The sequence below is a fragment of the Thamnophis elegans genome, chromosome 4, assembly GCF_009769535.1.
Source record: "Thamnophis elegans isolate rThaEle1 chromosome 4, rThaEle1.pri, whole genome shotgun sequence".
Taxonomy (NCBI): domain Eukaryota; kingdom Metazoa; phylum Chordata; class Lepidosauria; order Squamata; family Colubridae; genus Thamnophis; species Thamnophis elegans.
The window spans coordinates 39,683,276-39,705,880 of NC_045544.1; the positions used below are offsets into that span (position 1 = coordinate 39,683,276).

The 22,605-nt window shown below is 37.8% G+C and overlaps 1 protein-coding gene across 1 annotated transcript; it reads left to right on the forward strand.

The window, feature by feature from the left end:
* Nucleotides 1-3,744: 3,744 nt before the first annotated feature.
* TRMT11 (tRNA methyltransferase 11 homolog) lies at nucleotides 3,745-22,262 on the forward strand. The gene is made up of 9 exons (XM_032216850.1): nucleotides 3,745-3,853; nucleotides 6,170-6,235; nucleotides 10,700-10,773; nucleotides 12,605-12,686; nucleotides 12,779-12,871; nucleotides 15,337-15,471; nucleotides 18,653-18,809; nucleotides 20,720-20,800; nucleotides 22,077-22,262. The coding sequence occupies exons 1-9, from the start codon at nucleotides 3,779-3,781 to the stop codon at nucleotides 22,169-22,171; spliced, it is 858 nt and encodes a 285-aa protein (XP_032072741.1). The 5' UTR covers nucleotides 3,745-3,778; the 3' UTR covers nucleotides 22,172-22,262.
* The last annotated feature ends 343 nt before the right edge of the window (nucleotides 22,263-22,605 follow it).

The window sequence follows — 22,605 nt, forward strand, 5'->3', positions numbered from 1 at the left end:
TATTGTCAGGGGTGATGGATAAACATGTTAATCATGTTCAAATGTTAATGTGCTAAAATAAAAGAGACTGCTCTGATAATTTATGTGATGGAACTGTGAAACATATAACTTAATATGTTATGAAAAGGAAACCTTTAATAAAATTGTTCCTCATAGATCTGTTGAATATTTTGGATACAGCTGAATTTAAAATATTGACTTATATGTGTTATTAGATTTCTTGAAAAAAAACCTAATCCATTTTGTTTAACACCAGGATCATAATCATACCGGTATTTATTATCTGAATGCTAGTTTACTACTAAAGAAAAGACTTGTATTCAGCATATACATTTCAGGCTACCAGCTCTTAAATGTGGTATTTGTAATGTAGAGGAAAGCTTTATTACTATTTTTAAACAAATCTTAATCACCCTCTTAGCATATCTGTGTGATAGTCACTTCTAATTTTATTACCATTTGCAATTTGTACAACACATCTCATGAAATGTACTGAGTTGTTTTCAACCATATATGTTGACTAAATTCCTTTAATAAGTATATATTTCTTGTTGCGTAATGACCAAGTATTTTAAAACATACTTTCATTTTATGACAATTGCTTCCCTATGTTCTAAGCCAGGCAGTCATTTTCATGTTTCAAGCACTTTATGAGATTTCTGAATTAATCATGAAATAGCTGGATAATCTTTATCTTGTTCAAACAAAGTAATAACTACACTATCATCTTTTCCTTGCCAAAGCATTTCACCTTCAAAGTCAACCAGGCCATGCTTCCTTGCTCTTAAGAGGACACCTACTAGCTTATTGGATATAGTCACATACCTATCAAAGAGCTGTTTAAATGTTATTCTCACTTGCCCATCCTGTTCCCTCTGTCCAGTGTTATGTATAATTAAGCATAGTTCTTCCACTTCTTTACCCATATGTGCATGTGCATCTTTTCCTCTCTGCTCAGTTTTTGAGCCTTCAGGTGGTCTTCCATAAGTGGGATCCCCTTTCTCAGTGCGTAAGGTTACTTGGTTGCCATTGCTAAATGGGTTCGTTGCTGATAAGCCACACGATCCTTGGACCAGCTCTGCCAGTTTCTTGCAAGTTGTCCAACAATGCCATGACAACTTGTTGCTGCTCCGATATTTTGGTGTTTGCTTTCTTCCATGCTGTAAACAGCTTTAATGGCATATAAAGAAGAGGAGGGGTCTGGATTTGAAAAGGTGAAGGAAAGAAAACTAATTACAATAGATACTGCCAAAACTATTTTGCAGGATATCCTGTAAAAATAAAATTACTCTTTCAGAAGCCCTAACACATTTTACTTATGTTAAATCTAAGAAATCACAATTTTTGATCACAAAGAACATAATTTCTGCCAGATTGTATACAATGATTATCAGTCCAATTTCTTTCATATAACGTGAAAAAGACAATTAGCCAACTTCTTTTATGGTAGGCAGATTGAATGATTTATAAATAAAAAAGTTAAATACTGCTTGATTTCCTTTGAGAATCAAAACAAATTCTCAACTCCAAAAGGTTTGTACTATAATCTGGAATGGATAGAATTTGCTCTAAAGGGTGTAAAGGGGAATTGCTTTTCAGGTGTAAAGTCAATAATCTACCCTTTGAACTTGACTCCTAGCAACTTCATAGACAACTCCATGTAGATGAGTAACTATTTATTATATTTTCTTCCCTTTTGTCTAAAGGTTCAAGACAGCATCCTTCTGAGAACGTGGGAGCGGGGAAAGGCATCTAGGCTGAGGTTAAGACTTGAACATGTCACTTTCCACACCTCATCCAACATCTTAATGACTTTATGACCACCTAATGTTTTTTTGTCTACAGCACAGAAATGGGTTGCAACTGTCTCCCAAACTAAGTTTTTTTGGGTATATGTGTGTATATATGTGTATATATGTCCTATCCAAATCCACCACTTTTTAGGTTTCTGATTGACTAAGGCTGGCTACATGCTGTTGGACACATTGTGGTGACTGATGAGCCATAATACTTTTTAAAGATTTAAAACAGCATCTAGCTTCACAAACCTTGTGATTCCATCTGTAGCCTTTCTAATTTATTTATTTATTCAATTTTTATAGCCACCCAACTCAACCAAGTGACTTACAATTCTAAAATTATAAAACAATTAAAAAAACCAAATACAAGAATAAAAACATCCACAAAATAAACAAAATGTTCATAATTTCAGGCAACGCTTTAACCCAAATAAGTATAAATCAGCTAAACCCTAAATTGTAAAATCAGTTATTCCACAGATGCTTTTTCAAGAGGCAAGTGGACTTTCTGTTTTTTCTTTGAAGACGTTTCACTTCTCATCTAGAAGCTTCCATAGCTTTGAAGAAGCTTCTTGGATGAGAAGCAAACGTCTTCAAATAAAAACCAGAAAGTCCACTTGCCTTTTGAAAAAGCACCTGTGGGATAACCATGACCTGGATGACTGAGAATCTCCCTAGACATGTAAAATCAGTTCTATGGAAGTGACATTATGTTCGAGATAAATGATAGCAAGACTGCTTCAATTTTCTGAAAGGTATGTGGGAAGGTAGATGATAGATAGATAGATAGATAGATAGATAGATAGATAGATAGATAGATAGATAGACAGACAGACAGACAGATAGATCTTCTTTATACTTACTTATCCCGCTGCGGAATTTCTCTGCGAGAAAGGAGTGAATTCTTGCCTTTGGAGCACTGCAATATTGGTTTCAAGCTGCAAACATCCTGCTTGAACTGAAAACGACCAATCAGAGAAGAGCCATCCCATTATTCCTTGCTACAGGGCGGCGCTCCCATCGCGCTGCCGAACGCCTCCTTAAGGTGGAGTGAATGTCCAACATTTTCATTGTCTTATTATGCTATATGAGGTTACTACCATCCTCAAGAAAATGTTTTTTTTTTTTAAAATTCGGTCTTTCTGTTCTGATGCTAACCTCCAGCCCATCTACGGGCCCCGAATTAATAAGCGGATCTCGTTTACCAGGGAACCGATACACCCATGCCGAGGTACGAATTTCACCGAGCTGGACAAGAAGCGAGTTCTCAGCAAGCTGCAGCTCTCACGGTTAACAATAAACATTGCAGATCAAACCCGCGAAGAACCTCGCTGGCTAAAATTTCCCTACCGGTACTTATTTCTTTACTCGTCCTACAGAACCTACTGAAAAAAATAACAATTTTTATTAAGTCAAACAAAGTTTGCACGGCAATATAATTACTATTAGTCTTCTTATCGTTCCTATCACCCATCCCCTCCCACTTATGACTGCAACTTTGTTGCTTTTATCCTTACGATTTATATTGATATTGATTGTTTCCTGATTGCTTATTTGTACCCTAAGACGAATTCCTTGTGTGTCCAATCTCACTTGGCCTATAAAGAATTCAATTCAATTCTACTCCACTCTATAAGGTCCCTATGGCAGCAGGGTCCGTAATGATGCAGTAGCAGTTATTCTCACCGTCATTGCCTTGACTGAGATAGTAGCAAATTCGCTGTATGCAACGAGATTTCATTTTAATGTATGCCGATTAGTGTACATTCAAAGTGACAATAAAATTAGTGTAAGTCTAGCTAGCGCCTTCCCCACCATTCGGTAAAACTTTTTACCATTCGGTAAAAATTCTGCGCTTCTCTTCCCAAGTCCGGGGCGCTTCGACAATGTTTCCTCCTTTTCTTTTCCCCAGCCTCGATCCCGCCCCTCCTGCTTCACGCGCGCGCGTACGGCCGCCTCTAAGAGCGCGAGCCGGGACTATGGCGCTGGCGAAAACGGGCTATGGGCAGTACTTGCTGCTCCTAGCGCAGCAGAACGTAGAATTCCGGTTGCCGGTGAGTCCGAGGTGTGGAGCGCGCGCGAGCCCTTTCTGCCGCTTGGAATTTCCCGGGAACTGAGCGTGCGCGCGCGCGGCCTCCACGCGCCTCCGGATTTTATCGCAACCCTGCCTTGGGGGTTCGGCGCCGTATGAATTCTTTTGCTTATTCCGGCGCTGCAGAATGGGAATTAGAAAGTCCCGCAACTTTGGTTTTTTTTTTTTTTTTTTTTGCAGACGAATAAAATGGGGTCATGTAGGCCTTTGCTAGTCTTATGCTGACACTCCAGGCTTCATACTACCGGTAGGAGCCTTGGAACATTTCCCCAAGCTGCAAAAAACAACAACATTCACTTCAAAGAAGAACGACATCCAACGCATGGGTGGAAGAGAGATCGTTATGACAATTTCTGTTTGTTCAAGTTATAGTTTGCATAGTAGCCCATGGATTGAGCATAGCTTCAGAGTATTAAGTGTGGTTTTTATTAATATTATTATTGTGTGCTCTCCAGTGGTCGACAATTAACAATCGTGATGATCTGTCCCTACCCTGGTCTTTCAGAATTTACTAGGCGGGATGCCTGTGGCTATAACATATAATACGGAAGTTGATTGCATACACGTTGGAACGCGAGAGAAAAAAAGGGTTGGAAAGAATTTCAGGAAGCTCAAATCTTGGACATACTCTGTACAGCTTCTTTGTGCAGATTTATATTGAAGATTCAATATGAACATCAACATGAGTAGAAGAATCACCCATCTGATTCACTTTCTAGTCATGTAAACTTGAGAACCAGTTTGATGTCATTGTTAAAAAGATCAGACTGGAGACCATGAGTTCTACTCCTGCTTTAAGCACAGAATCAATGACCCTTGGGCCAGTCATTCTCCCAGCTCTGAGAAAGGGGCAATAATGGTAAACACCCATGAAAACCTTGCCAAGAAAACTGCTGGTACTTGTCTAGGCAATCTCAGAATTGGATAGGACTGCTTAGGTTGGGCCAATTGCCATATTCGGAGGTGAGAATGGATGAGGAAGTGTAAATGCTACCTGTTGAGGAAGCAACTTGCCCAAATTTTCTTGCATTGCATCAACTTTCCCCTCCACACTGCATGGAGAACATTCTACTCCACTTGCTGCACTTCATTCTCACTTACTCAAATGCTTCTTTTCCAATTGAATAGCCTTTCCCCATTTGGCTTAATGTCAGGTTCAATAACCTAAAATACAGCCTTGCCTTCTCTTTTTCCTGCTGAGGCAGAGGTGGGAAAACAGTTGGCTATTTTGCTTTTGTGTGTTTATACTTACCTGGGGTAAAATGTAAATCTTTTAAGTGGCCTTCTTTATTCCCGTCCTTCCAAGCGAAGTAATATTTGGCTGTACCTACTCTGGAAGGGGTGGAAGGAGAAAGCAATTGCAGCAACTAGCATTCTGGGTTTTCCAGTATGACTTATAGAGTGAAAAGTGAAAACCTACTCAGCTTTTGGATTATTCACCACTGATGATGATTATTATTTGGTGTCTTTGAATCAGTTTTTGATTCTTGGTGACAGGCCTGGATAGGTTCCTGCAATTTTCTTGGCAAGATTTCAGAAGTGACTTCCCATTTCCATCTTCCTAGGCTACTGAGAAAGTGATTGGCCCAAAGGCACTCAGTTAGTTTTGTGCCTAAAGTGGGACTAGAACTCACAATCTCCTAATTTCTAGTGTGGCGCTTTCATTGTTACACCAAACTGGCTCTCCTGAAGTTATTCTTAAAGAAGATAGCCATAAGTTGTATTTTTTAAAGGATAAAGAATACTGTAATAATGATGATGCTCACGTATCGTGTTAGAAGAGGACCTTGACATCTTAACAGGTTGTAGGTTGTCCACAATTTGTCTGCTGGTAAGGTCTATATGAGCACAAAATATTCTGCCACATGACCTGTGGGCAGTATTGTTGCAGCATTTGCAGCTCTAGCTTTTCGAAGTGCTCACTTCTCTTGTGCTATGGTTAGTTTTCTATCCGCAGATGCCTGGCAGTCTTGGTGGATCAGTGTGCGCCATGTTGATCAATCTGGTGCCAGGGTTTCCCAGGAGGTGGTATCAATATCCAGGGACTTGAAGGAGGCTTTCAACGTGTCTTTGTAGCATTTCCTTTGTTCCCTGTTCGATTGCTTTCCTTGAGACAGTTCACCATAGAGGAGATGTTTAGGGATGCAATGGTCTAGCATCCTTTCAACATGGCTTGCCCAGCATGTCAGTAATAATGCAATAACAGTGTTAGATGATTTTAGGATGTTTATTAAAATGTTGTTTCCAAAATGATTGCTCATATCTTACTTTCTTCTAGGAAATAAAGTCTTTGCTTTCCCTCTGTGATGGAAGATTCAGCAATTCACAAGAACTGAGATTAAAGGTAAGAATTATATAGAAGATGAAATGTATTTTTATGAGATTGTTTGTAAAATGAATATTTTTGCAGCCAAGCTTTAATCTTAATCATGATAAAAATCTTGTGAAATATTATACCTAGGATAATAAGGAATATTATTCTAATTACATTGATGCAGTGTTTTATTTGCATGAAATAATTTGAAAAGTATAATGTGGGAAACAAAATATTTTCAGTGAAAAAATGTTGACAGTTGTTCAGTGCCATGAAAATGCAGGCTATATTTCCAAAAGGATATGCATGTATATTGGGCCCTTTTTTTGATCTGATATTTTTCTGGCCAGTTGTCTGAACATTGAGAATTGATACCACTCCTTAAGTTGGGTGACAGAATACCTATTATCCTTGGCAGCTGGCGCTGTCCTTGCAATCTGTGGGTAACCATGAGAGGACATCATCTTTTCTTGAGACTTCCTTTGAGGAGCAAAGACAGCTACAGAGAGCAGCATTGTCTTTCCAGTAAACCCTACTTTTAAGCAGAAACTAGAACAATCTGGGAGCACTGCATTCCAGAATTCTATGATTGCTGAGCACAATATATGGATAGGTTCATTCCCTGGAATGAAAACGAGTCATTTGCTTCCTTATCTTGGCATTTATGTGACCATATAGGTACCCTTTTCCCCTGAAAATAAGAGCTCCCGGATAATAAGACCAATCAGGCTTCTGAACGCATGCTCTAAAATAAAGGTGAAACTCAAAAAATTAGAATATCATGCAAAGTTCATTTATTTCAGTAATGCAACTTAAAGGTGAAACTAATATATGAGATAAGACTCATTACATGCAAAGAAAGATAGTTCAAGCCATGATGTGTCATAATTGTGATGATTATGGCTTACAGCTCATAAAAACCCCAAATCCACAATCTCAGAAAATTAGAATATTACATGCAATCAATAAAACAAGGATTGCACATTGAACAATATCGGACCTCTGAAAAGTATAAGCATGCATATGTACTCAGTACTTGGTTTGGGCCCCCTTTGCAGCAATTACTGCCTCAATGCGGTGTGGCATGGAAGCTACCAACCTGTGGCATGCTGAGGTGTTATGGAAGACCAGAATGCTTCAATAGTGGCCATCAGCTCTTCTACATTGTTCGGTCTCATGTCTCTCATCTTTCTCTTGGCAATGCCCCATAGATTCTCTATGGGGTTCAGGTTAGGCGAGTTTGCTGGCCAATCAAGCACAGTAATTCCACGGTCATTGAACCATGTTTTGGTGCTTTTGGCAGTGTGGGCAGGTGCCAAGTCCTGCTGGAAAATGAAGTCAGCATCCCCATAAAGCTTGTCTGTAGAAGGAAGCATGAAGTGCTCCAAAATCTCCTGGTAGACGGCTGCGTTGACCCTGGACTTAATGAAGCACAGTGGACCAACACCAGCAGATGACATGGCTCCCCAAATCAACATAGACTGTGGAAACTTCACACTGGACTTCAAGCATCTTGCAGTGTGTGCCTCTCCATTCTTCCTCCATACTCTGGGTCCTTGGTTTCCAAATGAGATGCAAAAGTTGACTCATCATAAGAGGACTTTGGGCCACTGAGCAACAGACCAAGTCTGTTTTTGTTTAGCCAAGGTAAGACGCTTCTGACATTGTTTGCTGTTCAGGAGCGGCTTGACAAGAGGAATATGACATTTGAAGCCCATGTCCAGGATCCGTCTGTGTGTGGTGGCTCTTGATGCACTGACTCCAGCCTCAGTCCACTCCTTGTGAAAGTCCCCAACACCTTTGAATGGCCTTTTCCTGACAGTCCTCTCCGGGCTGCAGTCATCCCTGCTGCTTGTGCACCTTTTTCTTCCACACTTTCCCCTTCCACATAACTTTCTATTAATGTGCGTTGATACAGCACTTTGGGAACATCCAACTTCTTTTGCAATTACCTTTTGAGGCTTTCCCTCCTTATGGAGGATGTCAGTGATAGTTTTCTGCACAACTGTTAGGTCAGCAGTCTTTCCCATGATTGTGACTCCTACTGACCCAGACTGAGAGACCATTTAAAGGCTCGGGAACACTTTGCAGGTGTTATGTGTTAATTAGCTGATTAGAGTGGGACACTTTGAGCCTACAATATTGCACCTTTTCACAATGTTCTAATTTTCTGAGATTGTGGATTTGGGGTTTTCATGAGCTGTAAGCCATAACCATCACAATTATGACAAATCACAGCTTGAACTATCCTGCTTTGCATATTATAATGTGTCTATCTCATATATTAGTTTCACCTTTTAAGTTGTATTACTGAAATAAATGAACTTTTGCACCATATTCTAATTTTTCGAGTTTCACCTGTATATCATTTGGGACAAAGAGCTGTCCAATCTCTTCTTAAAAGAGATGGAGCACCCACAGCTTCTGGAAACAAGCCATTCTACTGATTGTTTTGTCAGAAAATTTCTCCTTAAGTTCTAGGTTGATTCTTTCCTTGATTAGTTTCAATTCATTTCTTACCCTGCCTACAGGTGCTTTTGAGAATAGATTGATCTTCTCTTCTTTGTGGCAACCCCATAGATAATTCTACTACATTTTTCATAATTCCTTCTAAACAGCTCTATACTGTGCACTCTTATGACAAATCACAGCTTGAACTATCTTGCCTTGCATGTAATGAGTCTATCTCATATATTAGTTTCATCTTGTAAGTTGCATTACTGAAATAAATGAACTTTTGCATGATATTCTAATTTTTTGAGTGTCACCTGTAAGCCCTCCCCCAAAAATAAGCCCTTCTCAAAAATATTGCAACACAGCCGCCTCCTGCACCTAAAAAATAATAAGACCTTCCCGAAAATAAGGCCAAGTGCTTATTTTGGGGGTCAAAAGAAAATAAGACCCTGTCTTATTTTTGGGAAAGTAGTCCTTGACTTACGACCACAGTTGAGCCCAAACTTTCCATTGCTAAGTGAGGCAGTTGTTAAGTAAGTTCTGCTTCATTTTAAGACTTTTTTGCTACAGTTGTTAAAGAATCAGTACTGTTAAGTAAAAGTAAATAAAGTAAAATTATTAAGTAAATCATCTGATTGTTAAGTGATCTGGCTTCCCCATTGACTTTGCTTGTCTCACGACCCTAGGACAGTGCAGCTATTATAAATATATACCAATTGCCAAGTGTCCAAATTTTGATCATGTGACCATGGGAATGCTGCAGTGGTTGTATGTGTGAAAAACGGTCATAAGTCACTTTTTTTCAGTGCTGTAGTTTCGAACTATCACTAAAAAATGTTTGTAAATTGAAAACTACCTGTACTTCAACTCCTGCAAAATATCTTGTCCCTCTGTATGTCTTTTTCTTCCCAGATTTTTTGTTTTGAGGGGTGGTGGTGGAATTTCAGGAGCCAACAGTTTCAAATCTGGTTCAAATTTTGGGTCACATTTCATGAATCAATTTCCAGACCCCTACTGGTTAAAACAAGCAAGCAAAGCAAGGAAGAAAAAGAAGCATTTTGTTTCTGATATATACTGGAAATATATTTTGCTATATTTCATCTGCATTTCATCACATTTTTCAACATGTTTCCAACTCTCCCCCTCCTCCCCGTTTCCTCTAATTTGTATCTTGGCAACTGCTGCTAATATATCTTGCTGGAGATTTAAATAGCATTTTCCAACAAAGCATCGTACATGATGTGCTCTTGTTTGGTAATCAATTGGTTTCTCCCTAAGGAGAGCTGAAGATCCACTCCAGAGCTTTGCTGTTCTTAGTAGCATCAGTTCAGGCCTGATGTGACAGAGTTACTAATTAAAGGAAGAGCACCAAATAGGTATTATGAACAGCAAGATTGAAACTCTCCAGTGGCAGAGGTCATAAACAGTGCAATCCGTCCCCTTCTTCAGAAATGGAAGGTACAGTTGAACGTGTAGCATTATCTGTGATGTGAAAATGGGGGAAATATTTCAGAATAGATTATCTAGCTTTAATGAAATATTTAAATTACCTGTCTCATATAAATTCGGCCTGTCTCATCCAAGGACACAAACAATTCCTGCTGAATCCCATATAGTTTATCCCCATCTATCCCCACCCCACCCACTCCGCCATAGGTTGCTTCCACTCTCGCGACCCTCTAGAAGCTCATTAAAACTTGGTTGTTTCGGAAAGCTTCTGGGGCCTGAATACTCTAGAGGGCCTGCTGTCAGGGTTGCTATATTAATTATAACGCTTGCCTACTATAATTATATGTTGTATTTCCATTATTATTGCCCTGGCTGTGGCTGCTCCTTTGCAATACCACTTATTGTAGTTTTGATGGAAACATTTTATAAATGCTCCATAAATACATATGAAAAAGAAAGGAAGGAAGGAAGGAAGGAAGGAAGGGAGGGAGGGAGGGAAAGAAAAGGAGGTTGTAGCTGTCTAAATAACAATGTTATTGGTTTGCACTGCTGTTCCTTGTAATAACTGCTGCTTTTCCCCCCTGACTTCAGAGCCCGTTTTGGATTCTTGACTTGCCTTCTGAAGAGGTAGCTAGAAGACTAATGAAACGAACAGTATGTGCAAAGTAAGGACTGATGTTGTTAAAAAAATAAGAATAAGAGAGGGAAAATGTCCCTGCTTCCCTTTTGCATTAAGGTTCCCTTTAAGCTTTCTCTTCCTTTTTTCCAGCAGAGGTAGAAATCTCCTTCCGTCTCTCACTGCCAGTGCCAGTAGAACTTTGACTAGCTTATGAATTGCAGTGTTGACGTTGGCCTTTCTAGGATGCGTTTACAACTGTGTCAAAAAAGAGGCAAAATATTTATCTGTTACGGTTTCTATGCATGAGACTAAATGATTTCAGTTTGTTTTCTGATGGTGTGGTGCAAGGAATTTTTGTTTTGCATGCTTTAGTTGTGTGCCTTTGTACAAATATCATTAAATGAGTTGAAGTTGTACAAAAGCAATATTGGAAATTTTATCCATCTCTGCTGCAAAGCCACTGGAAGTAAATATGTAATTCTTATTTTGTAGACTTTAGAGAGATTTAGTCTCCGGATGTATACTAAATTTGACAGAAATTCGCTGCTGCTCATTAGGGAGTTATAACACCAGTTTGAAAATCAGATGTAGCCTGCTTGGGATACTCTTTAACCTGTACAGAGAGCTGTCAAAGGGGATTGCATCTTGGCACACTTATTTTTCAACATCTCTATTAACTCCATAATTTCAATGCCACAATGTCTACCTCATTTAATGGAGCAAGTGACCAGAATCCTTTTGCATGCCAGTGATGTAGTGTTTTTCTCCTATTCAAATTGGACTTGGGACAGCCTTGAGTACTCTTGCAAGGTGGATGCCAGCTGTTGCTCTAAAGCTTTGTGCTCTGTTTTTCCACTATATTCTACAGTCCCTTGGTTACAAGCAAATCAGATTGGTTCCACATCAATGCAGCAAATCCTTATCAACAAGAATTGAGATTACAAACCAAGAAAATTAATCCAAGGAGGGCCTACTAGCTCCTTTCTCTTCCTGACTTCCCTAACATAGGATGACATTTTAAAAATAAGATTCATTGTGATCATATTGGCAGTATAATCAGATTGATTTTTAAATATTCCTGGAAATATGTCTTTGGCCTTTTGAATCAAGAATGATAGAAAATAATGGCCATTTGTTATAGTTTTTTTGTACTATGGATTTTTTGACACATGAAGTGCATTTATATCTTTTGTGTTGCATTTTTCTAATACCTCAGGGCAATTTTATGACCGCTGCTCAAGAAAGACAATGCTGATGTATATAACACAATAACATTTTGAGTCTAGTTTGAGGTAACACCTAGACCATCATTTTGGTCATCTTTTAGATTGTCAGTTGTTCTCAACTTTAATTTTATTTTTCCCATCTTATCATAGTTTTAAGCAGTGAATGCCTGTATGTGAATGTAATGTATATTTCTGTATGGATTTGAATATATATTTTCTTGTAATAATAATTCACTGCTCTTATATTATTACATAGTGTAGGAGGAGTGTCAGACCTGACAGCAGAGTCAAAAGAGAAATCAGCCTAGAGTATCTTAGTAGTCACAAATGGACTAAGTCCAGCCTCTCCTGAATCCCATTGATCCTTAACCAGCACCAAAACAGTGCTAATGTTAGTTGAGTAGATTCCTGTGCCTAGGCATGATGAGTAATAAATAGGTTTAATTGGAACATCACACATGGTCTTGGTCTTTTGTGCCTGACACATAGTTTTATAAACATAGTACATGCCTTTGGCTACGATCAAATATTATCTATATCTTTTAAAGTAAATGTATAAATTTGAAATAACCACTTTTGTAGAGACAGTGGAGGTTTTTAACCAAAGTAGGATAAAAATGTTCTTGAATACCTGTATTTATTTGCTTTTAGATCAATATTTGAGCTGTGGGGTCATGGGAAATCTGTAGAAGAATTGCATTCTTCACTGAAGAATTATCCAGTAGAAAAAATGGTTAGTATAAAAAAACCTAAACTTTTTCATTTTATTTGTTGTATGCATCATATACCCTATACCATAATGAAAACTTTCTTGCTTTGTTTTAGGCTCCATATTTACAGTCCAACTTCACCTACAAAATAATAGTCCATGCTTTCAACAAAACGCTAACACAAGCAGAGAAGATTCAAAGAATAGATGTAAGTAGTAGTTTAGTTCTTCGATTGCTTAAATATTTCTATTTCATAATATTGCAGAAGGAAACGTACACAAGCACATACATTGCAGCATTTATCACATAGCTTTGGAGAGCTAACATTCTTTTGTTGTTTTGAACATAAATCACAATTGGCTCTGTCCTGTCTTCTAATACCTGATGCATAGCCAAGTTGTCTTTCTTCATTCATTTAATAGTGTCACATTGCAAAGCCTTCATATGCTCAAGAATTCATTTCATGCCTCCATGTGTATTTCAAGGGCTATAACCAAGTCTTAGACTAAGCTTCACGAAGCCCTCATGATATGTTCACATTTTTCTCTCATGAATGAACTATGAACGGCATATGTACCTGTACCTAGAATTTAAGAAATTAATAATTAAAGAATTAGGGACTTTTGTCTAATATTTATTTAGCTTTATTGGGTTTTCTTTCTTGGTTTCTTAATTGTATATGTTTATTTTATTTTTTAAATAAAATGTGTTTAGATTTGTTTTGCTGTTGTGTTGCACACACTTGAGCATTTGGGAGACAGGTCATTATACAGTACAAATATGCTAAATAAATACCTACATAAGCTGTAACCTAGACTCCCCTACATCACTGCCATCTGTTAGTTTCCTATTAAAATTTAATTAGCTTTAAAGTCTTCCTAGCCCGGGCCTCAGAATTCTTCAAGTAGGGTTAGTCTTCTGTTCATTGTTTTTCAAGTCAATGAAGAGATCATTGTTTGCTCTGTGCCTTGTCTTTTTAAAGACTATGTTATATTATATCATAAGGCACACCAGCAATGAATGATCCATGGGTCTCAGGTAATTGCCCAGCTCTCCATTTGTGCTATCCAGCACTCCGTCATTGTTTTGCTAAAATTTGGTGATCATATGATCAAATTTGTGTGGTAAGATTTTACATGATTTTCCTTAAGGATGGGCATGACGCTTTTGATGATCTCAAATCACTATTTGTAGGGAGCAGGGATTTGGAGGATTTACTTCTTAGAAGTTTCCTGCTTCCATTAACACTCTAAAACCTAATATATATAAAAAAAACAGCTAAATAATTTAATCCCCTGCATTCCAGGGAGATCACTAGATATCCTCTTACAACTTTTGGGAAGCTTGCAGTTTTCTGCTTCAGCCTCCCACCTTGTAGATCTATGAAATAATCTATTTATAAAGCCTGTCAACATTCTTGATTTCTTCTCACTTCAGATAGCATAAAAATAGCCTTAATATTTGGTTGCACAATTGTCTTCGATATGATTCAAGGTGGGCGAATACAGCCACCCACCATCTGTAAATTTTGCAACTCCCATCCCTCCATCACACTTTGAGATTCAGCTAGACAATTTTTCAGTTTTGTTTAAGGAAATAATCATATAGAAATAGTAAAATGTATAGGAGTAATAGCGTATTGTGGTTAAAATGCGAAAAGAAATTTCCAAGTAGCTAGCCAAAGGTTAGAAGCCAGCAGATGTTACTCTACTTACAAATTTTCGAGTTGTGTATAACAATTCATACACAATTCATGAACAATTTATGCACTGGGAGTGCAAGGAAGGATGGTCTGCATTGATGTTCTCCTCCCCAAGGGTCCTGGCAGTAAAAAGAAAATTAGTTTTATTAACCCTCTACAGCCGTGATGGCAAACCTATGGCACGCGTGACCAAAGTGGCATGCGGAGCCATGCCGTTTGGCACACGCAACGGTGCCCGTTCCTCTTCTAGGTTTCTGGTGCGCATGTGTGCGGCGATCAGCTGGCCTTTGTGCATGCGGCAGCTGGAAACTGGAAGAGTTTGTCTTCCGTTTTCCGGCGTGAGCATGCGCGTCGGCCAGCTGATTGCCACGTGCGCATGCGCGCCAGTAACCGGAAGACTAGCTGGCTGGCACGCGGGAAATCGGAAGTTAATTTTGTGGTGTGCATGTGCCCCTTGGGTAGCTCCCTGGGCAGCTCTTCTTCTAGGTTGTGGCCCTGAAGAGTGTACATGCATAGCACATGCACGCTCCCTTTTTAGCACTTGGTGCCGAAAAGGTTTGCCATCACTGCTCTACACTTTTGATTTTAAAAAACACATGCAGCTCAAGGCTAAAGCAACTATATGCTTGATGACCCTTAAAGGATGAAAAAATACCCAATTTTTAAACAGTGTATCTTCCATCAGGAATATATAATACAACTGACATTTGGTTTTAATAGATCACCAGTGCTATATTTTTTATTTCATGCTACTTTATTAACTTTAAAAATAATATTTCAGCTTATGAATAATACACATTTTATGTTTTGGCAGTAGTTGCTTTCAATTATTTGAGGTATACCTATTATAATAAAAGTAAGGAGGATACTGTGCATAGGGATAAACAATATTACACATATAATATTGTTGATTAATGCATTGTTTCTAATTCCTCTCTCCCCCCTCTCCCCAACCTCCTCACACCATGTAGTCTTTGCAGTTTTTACCATTTAAAGGACGTGTAGATTTAAATAATCCAGATCATACATTTTGGTTTCTAGAAGATCATGGAATTTATCTCGGCAACAGTACAGAACAGCCTATTGGCTTATACTTTGGAAGATGGGTGAGTAATGTACTACATTAATAATGAAATTATGGTTTTTAAAACAACAATACAACCATGGCAGATTGACAGATTTGAATATGGAGGAAGTAAATGTTGAAGAGTATGACTTTATGGATGAAATAAAAGGAAATAGATGCATTATGTGTCTCAGAATGGTTTTTTTATATATATATATTTTATTTTGAATAAACACAAACAGACAAAACACACAAACAAAATCACAAAATCATCTTCCATTACAAATTGTAGACAGTGTGTCGATTGGTTACAAAAATGTCTGTGCATCCCTTCCACAGTCATCATATATGATTTAATATGAATTGTATATATTAATATATATAGCAATAGCAATAGCAATAGCAGTAGACTTATATACCGCTTCATAGGCCTTTCAGGCCTCTCTAAGCGGTTTACAGAGAGTCAGCATATTGCCCCCAACAATCTGGGTCCTCATTTTACCCACCTCGGAAGGATGGAAGGCTGAGTCAACCCTGAGCCGGTGAGATTTGAACCGCTGACCTGCTGATCTAGCAGTAGCCTGCAGTGCTGCATTTAACCACTGCGCCACCTTGGCTCTCATCATCATACCTCAACCTTCATTTGACTATAATTGTTTTTATGTCCTTTTATATAAAATATTCCAGATTTAAAGCAAAACCACATAATGGCATTCCATTAGTTCTTCCCAATATCATCCAGTAACATTACCTCTTTATAACATGTTCTAAATAAAAATGGGTTATATTTAATAACAGAGTTTCTAAACTTCCTTTCGTAGTCACCATTTGCAATTTATATCAAATTTCCTCTTATCAAAGCAATACATATATATGCATTATTATCATTATCAATCATTTATTTAACTATATCCATTATCACTTCATTTTATACATAATGATCTAAATTTAACTAAAATTGACTTATTTTTACCATAAGCTTTCATTACATCAACCTGTGCCTTTCCAGTAATAGTGCAGTCTTATGTCTCTTGCCATTTGTGGCATTAATATTCTGGTTATTTCCTTAGTAAATTTTATATGGACTTCTCTTCGCAACTTATTGCTTATTGCATATCTTGTATAACCTTGAAGCCCTCCATCTGCTTCTTCGATCAGCTTATCTTTGGTTATTACTAGTGCTTCTGACAAGATTTCTTTCCTTAATTCCATCAATTATTCTCTCTTTTCTTCTTCTATACTTTGAAATCTGGGGTAGAGCTCCAGTCCATCTATCTCCCCTTTCCATATTCCACTCTTTCCAACCACGCTCAGTTCACTGTCAGTATCAATAATTTTCTTGTCTTTTGTTTATTTTTTCCTTCAGTTTTTAGAACTCTGACCGCCACTTTCTTCATTTGATGAACACCCTCAATTTTTCCATCAAATTTTACTGTTCTACAATCTGTGTTCTCCAATCTCTTCTCAATTTTTTCTGTTACTTCTAATAATTTTTGAATTTCAAACATAATCTTTTGCAATGTTAAGGTTTCTGTTTCATGTTGTGCCATTCTTCCAACTTGTAAACACTGCCACTCTGGCATTCAAAACTTTTATTAAATTTAAAGCAAGTTCATTTATAATCTTTCAAAACAAGGCTTTGTTTTCATTCCACTCCAGCTGCCAATAAAGCTCCCGAAGAGCACCTGTATAAACAACCCATGCTCTTCTCACTATCATTCTTTGTAAACAAGCTGAAGAACCTTGAAATACAAAGTCAAATGATCAAAGAGAAAAAAGAAAAGACAATATTTCCAAGCCTCCAGCCTCCAAGTGGCAGTGTTACTTCCTTTCCCTCTGTTATTACAGCCCTCTTTGTATTCCTTTTATATCTTCTTTATATTCCGGGCTTAAAGAAAACAAAATTCTTAAATGGAGCAAAAAAAAACCTATCCAATCCAGCATTATAAAAATAAGGAAAAAGATTTTAATCCATAGGTATTAAAAAAGGAATATAAAAAGTAGTAGAAGAAAAACTAATCCATTCAATTTAAAGAATAGGAAACATTTGCAAAAGTTCCATCCGTAAAAGAAAATTAAAAAAAAGGATAACACACTGTCTAATGTAGCTTAATTCCGCCGCTTACTCTCCTCTGTTTTCGTATTTAATTTAGCTTTAATTTTTTTGGGGGTAGTCTCTTTTATAATAATAAGATTTCCTCACCAGATGGACACACTTTCTCTTTCCGTTTTCTTCCCGTTCCGGAGCTGTCCCAACTTTAGCAGCTTCAATGGCTGTGCTTCTGTCGCCAGCAAAAAGAGAATTTTCCTGGATCAGTCAGGGACTTTGCAGTTTCCTGTGATCAGCAGGACGTAATCTTCCCTGTCACCGTCTTTTCGGGACGGTTTAGGTCCAAAAGGACCATCCAGCGGCAAGAGTATCGACTGCGATCTTGGAGCTCCAAGATCGCATGTCGTGTCGTCACGACGTCAGCTCCTAACTCATGTGTCTCAGAATTGTTAAAGCTGTTAGGCCTGCCTTGGTTCAAAACCCAAGAAAGAAATCCCATTGAATTAGAGAAGAGGTACTTTTACTGAGTTTGAAATGACAGCTGCGAAAGAAAAGCAAGATTTGAGCCAAAAGGTGCAAAAGTTACACACTGAAAGTTTCCCCATATCCCTCCTCCCAGGGACCCAGCGTGAATGTCCAATCCATGTCCCACATAGTGTCATGTGGGGCACATCTTCAGGTGCTTTTGTTTATCTGGAGTTCTAGAACGGTTGGCCTTGACTGGGTGTAAACAACTCCATTAAGCAGCACAATAATTCTGGAGAGCAAGCCTCCCTTTTAGTTCACTTGGGCCTTCGTCACACGAGCACACTTCCCAAACCCCAATGCTATGCCCCCTCCTTCCCATTACTATGGCAGCCAATAGCAAGCAAGCATCAAAGGGAAAACCCATGCTGGAGATCCGGCTGACAAAAGCTTAGATATGTGCTTTCTTTTATAATTTTCAAATTAGTAGTTGAACTCGATTGTTTTGCAAAGTAAAATAATATTCTGGATTGGAAAGCATATTAAGAGTGCTGTTTTTAATATGTAGAACATGGTAATGTGATAAAATATATGCACTTGTGTTTTTAAAAAATCGTTTTGTGTTTGTTTTTAGAAGTGCTTGGTAACCAAATAAATCTTTCTTGTTCTTTTTCTCTCACTGCCTTCCCAACCATGTACTCCACAGGTTGCCAATGGACAACGGGACCTTATTGAATCCTACAGTGTTAAAAAAAGACATTTTATTGGGAACACGAGCATGCATTCCGGCTTGGCTTTTATCATGGCAAACCATGGAAAAGTAAAACCAAACAATATTGTGTTCGATCCTTTTGTGGGAACAGGTATCCCCCTCTCTTTCCTCTCCTCCAACTTTATCAAGTAAAAAAAAGTACATGAAGTGTTTTACATTTATTATCTGCTAATATTTTCTTTTTATTTCACTAAACTTATCTGGCCATTTCCCAAGTTTTTCGATAGAAGAATTTGCTTTTGGGAATATGCAGTTTCTACAGACCTATCTACTGTAGATGTTGCTAAACAACAATTCCCCAGCAGCCCAGCCAGTATGGAAGGGCTGAAGCATATTGTGAGTGGGAGTTAAGCATCACAGAGAATGGGTACTTGGGCACATATTTCCCTTCCTGCTGGTAAACGAAATTATACAGACGCAGTATATATTATCCAGATATAATTATGCAACATCCTCAGTAATCTAAATGTGATTTATTCCCTAGGCTCATGCCTTCTTTATAAAAACTTTAATATTAATCTTTAGCTCTGAAACTTCATTATAACCATACCAGATCACTGCTTAGAATTTACAACTACTAAAAAATATTCAGCATAATTGTTTTATTCATGCAGTTCCTGTTGCAGTTGATATCAGAAGTGATTGGCTTCGAAGAAACTGCAGCAAGAGTCATAATATCTGGAAATAGTTCAAGAATACCTGCTTGATGACTAAGCAGTGATTCATCCAGTAGGAAAAAGAAACAAGGATAGTTTTATATCTATAACATTGCCCCATTATGGTTCATTCCAGTGTAACCACTCAGAAATCCCATTCATTTGGACTGAAGAAAACTGGTTTATAGAATATTTTGGGAAGGGATACAGATGTTTAGAGCTCAGGAGCTGGTGGCCTTATGTAAAGGAATTTGGAAATGAGGCAGATAGGAAAAAGATGCTAACAAGTGAATTAAAGAATGAGCCATGGAAAAGGGACTTGGAAAAGGGATTTTGAAAAAGGGTTGCACAGTCCCGAGATTGAAGGTAATCCTGTCTTGATTTTATAAACTTCGTATAAGACAGGATAAAGAAAATACTTGGAGAGGCTTTCAAAATTGATGTCAGCCCTTCAGGTTCAAGAAACAGACATTGCTGGAATTCTAGAAATAATATAGGGCACAAATATTAATTCTTGAAAGCTATTTCCAAGTTTCCTTCAACCCATCCTGTATTAAAGAAAATCAAGACAAGGTCATCTTGAGTTTCTTTCTCATTCTTCCTTCAATTTCTGGAACTTCTCCAAGTTCCTCCTTAATAGGTCATATCTTCCATCCTGCCTTTAATGGCTGTTTCAAACCTTCCGCAAGGTCATTTTTAGATTCCTTTACAGACTATAATTATTTGATAGTGCACCTTCTGTCTGTACTAAAGCGTATGAAGAAATTCCATTCAGGATTTGTATGACCAAGGAAGCTATTTGTGTGCCCTTTCCTCTGAACAAATTTCAGATTTTATACTGAAGTTCACCATAGATCTTTTAAAAAATTGCTGTGTTGTCTAAACAATGCTATTTCTTATGTGGTTCCAGATATTCCTTCAGTTAGTTGTTTTTCTTGAACAAAACAGTAGAGGGCGCTTGTGTCACACGTATGAGATGCACTTTTTGTATGATGTAAATTGGTTCATAATGAGATATACACTAAGTAGCAATAGTGTATCCAATTTTGCTATGAAGACAATTTAAATATTAATATTTAAAACAATTTGCGCTGGTGAAAAAAAGGTGAGACTTCTGGCCAAAGAAGCAAACATTCAAGGCCTGAGGATTGCTGAAAACAATTGTCAAAAATTATTATTTCTGTGTGATGATGACAGTAGCCTAGTCTGTGCCATACAAACAAGGCGAAATATTCAGGTACTCCAAGTATGTTGGGAATATTTTTATGAAGTCATGCTCCACCCTACTGTGGAATATTTTGTGACGTGTAATGAGTATATTTTGCTTCTTTTCTTTGGCTTGCAGGTGGACTTCTTATAGCTTCTGCGCACTTTGGAGCATATGTCTGTGGCACAGATATAGATTATAATATAGTGCATGGGTTGGGTATGTCCTTTTCATTATTCACTAGTACAAATTAATTAATTATATAAGATATAGTAGTCCCAAAACAGCTGCTGAACCCAGGAAATTTTTATCAGACAGTAGTAATTACTTACAGCCTCACATGGTGAGCTATGATAGACAGACAATTTTACTGTCAAAAGAAAATGCAATTGAATTTTACTCCTGATTGTTGAAGGAAAGGCCTGCCTTTCTTCATATTAATTTTTCAGTCACATGCGAATTTAGGTGGCTGCTTGCAAAATGGAATGATGTTTGACTATAAAAAATCTAGGAGATGTAATCAACTTATGGTGTGTGCATAAAATAAGTTGAGCCATAAGTTAAGAGTCATGGATTTATTTCTTACAATATGTTGATTTAGGTAGTCATCATTTGTTTTCTTTTCCAGCAATAATAGTGGGTTTTTCTCATGAGATACAATAAAAAGGGTACACTGTCCAGAGTTGCTATGTTTCTGTCTCGTCAGAGAGAAGAGATGAATTCTGGTTTTGGGACTATCCAGAAATCCTGAAAAGAGGAAATGGGAATTGACTTCGCTTTTTTATTTGTTTAAATGTTTCAAGTCATCCTAAAGTATAGTAAAGTATAATAGCGGCTTTTCTGTTATTTTAAATGAAATATACAGTAGGTAGTCCTTGGCTTACAATGACAATTGGAATCAGAATTGCCATTACCAAGCTATAGAGCCCTAAAGTGTGATGTTATGTGATGATGTTGTTTAACAACATTATTTCTGGCAGTCCCAGTTAAAGGATTATGAAAGTGGTTAAGTGATGACTTCACCTGACCTCAAGTTCTGATTTGGTGCCGGCTTCCCATTGACTTTGCAGAAGGGAAATCAGAAATCGCAATCACATGACTGCAGCTCGCTGCAACTTCATAATTGCAAGTCAGGCACGGAGTGTCCAGATCACAATCATGTGACTGTGGGTTCATTGTGATGATTGGTACCCTCAGGACTAGTCATAAGTCTCCATTGTTCAGCACTGTTGTAAGAATGGATGTAACCTGAGTGCTACCTGTAGGAAATGCTGCCATACAAGTTTTTGTTTTCTTCTGGAACTTATTGAAGAGTTGTGACTATTTGATTATCAATTAGGTGGTATCACTTGCGATCAATTTAAGGTGAAGAGAAATATTCTTACCAAATGTTATTTAGGTGAATGGAATATAAAAGAATTGCAGTGACAAAAGAAACATTGAGGATTATTTTAATCTCACCATGATTCCCCCCCCCCTTCTTCATCACTCTAAGGCAAAGCTAGTAGAAAAAATCAAAAGTGGAGAGGACCTGATGAAAATATCAGAGCCAACCTTCGTCAGTACGGTTTGGAGAAAATACTACCTTGACATATTTGTTTTGATGCATCAAAACCCATATGGAGGAAGGGGAGTGCAGTTTGATGCATTCATTAACAGACCGTATAGTGAAGATCCAAAACCAGAAATAACTATAATTCATGAATGCAGACCATGGGGATGGTTTGACAAATGGCAATATCTATAAGCTTGTTATAGAGATAGAGCATATGATGAAATATGAGAATAGGAACATCTGGACCTTTAAATATGCTAGTATTTTTCAGGACTATTGAACTCAAGTATGCATTGTTTTGTGTAATAGTAAAATCCAGTAGAAACATGCCTCAGTTTTGGAAACATCACAGTACTGGCATGCAAGTTTATTTCTGTGAATGAATAAATAAGCATTGCTCTCATTATACCCCCCCCCCCTTCAAAAAAGTAAAGTTAGTACTGTGAAGCATCTTAATTTCAAATGTAAT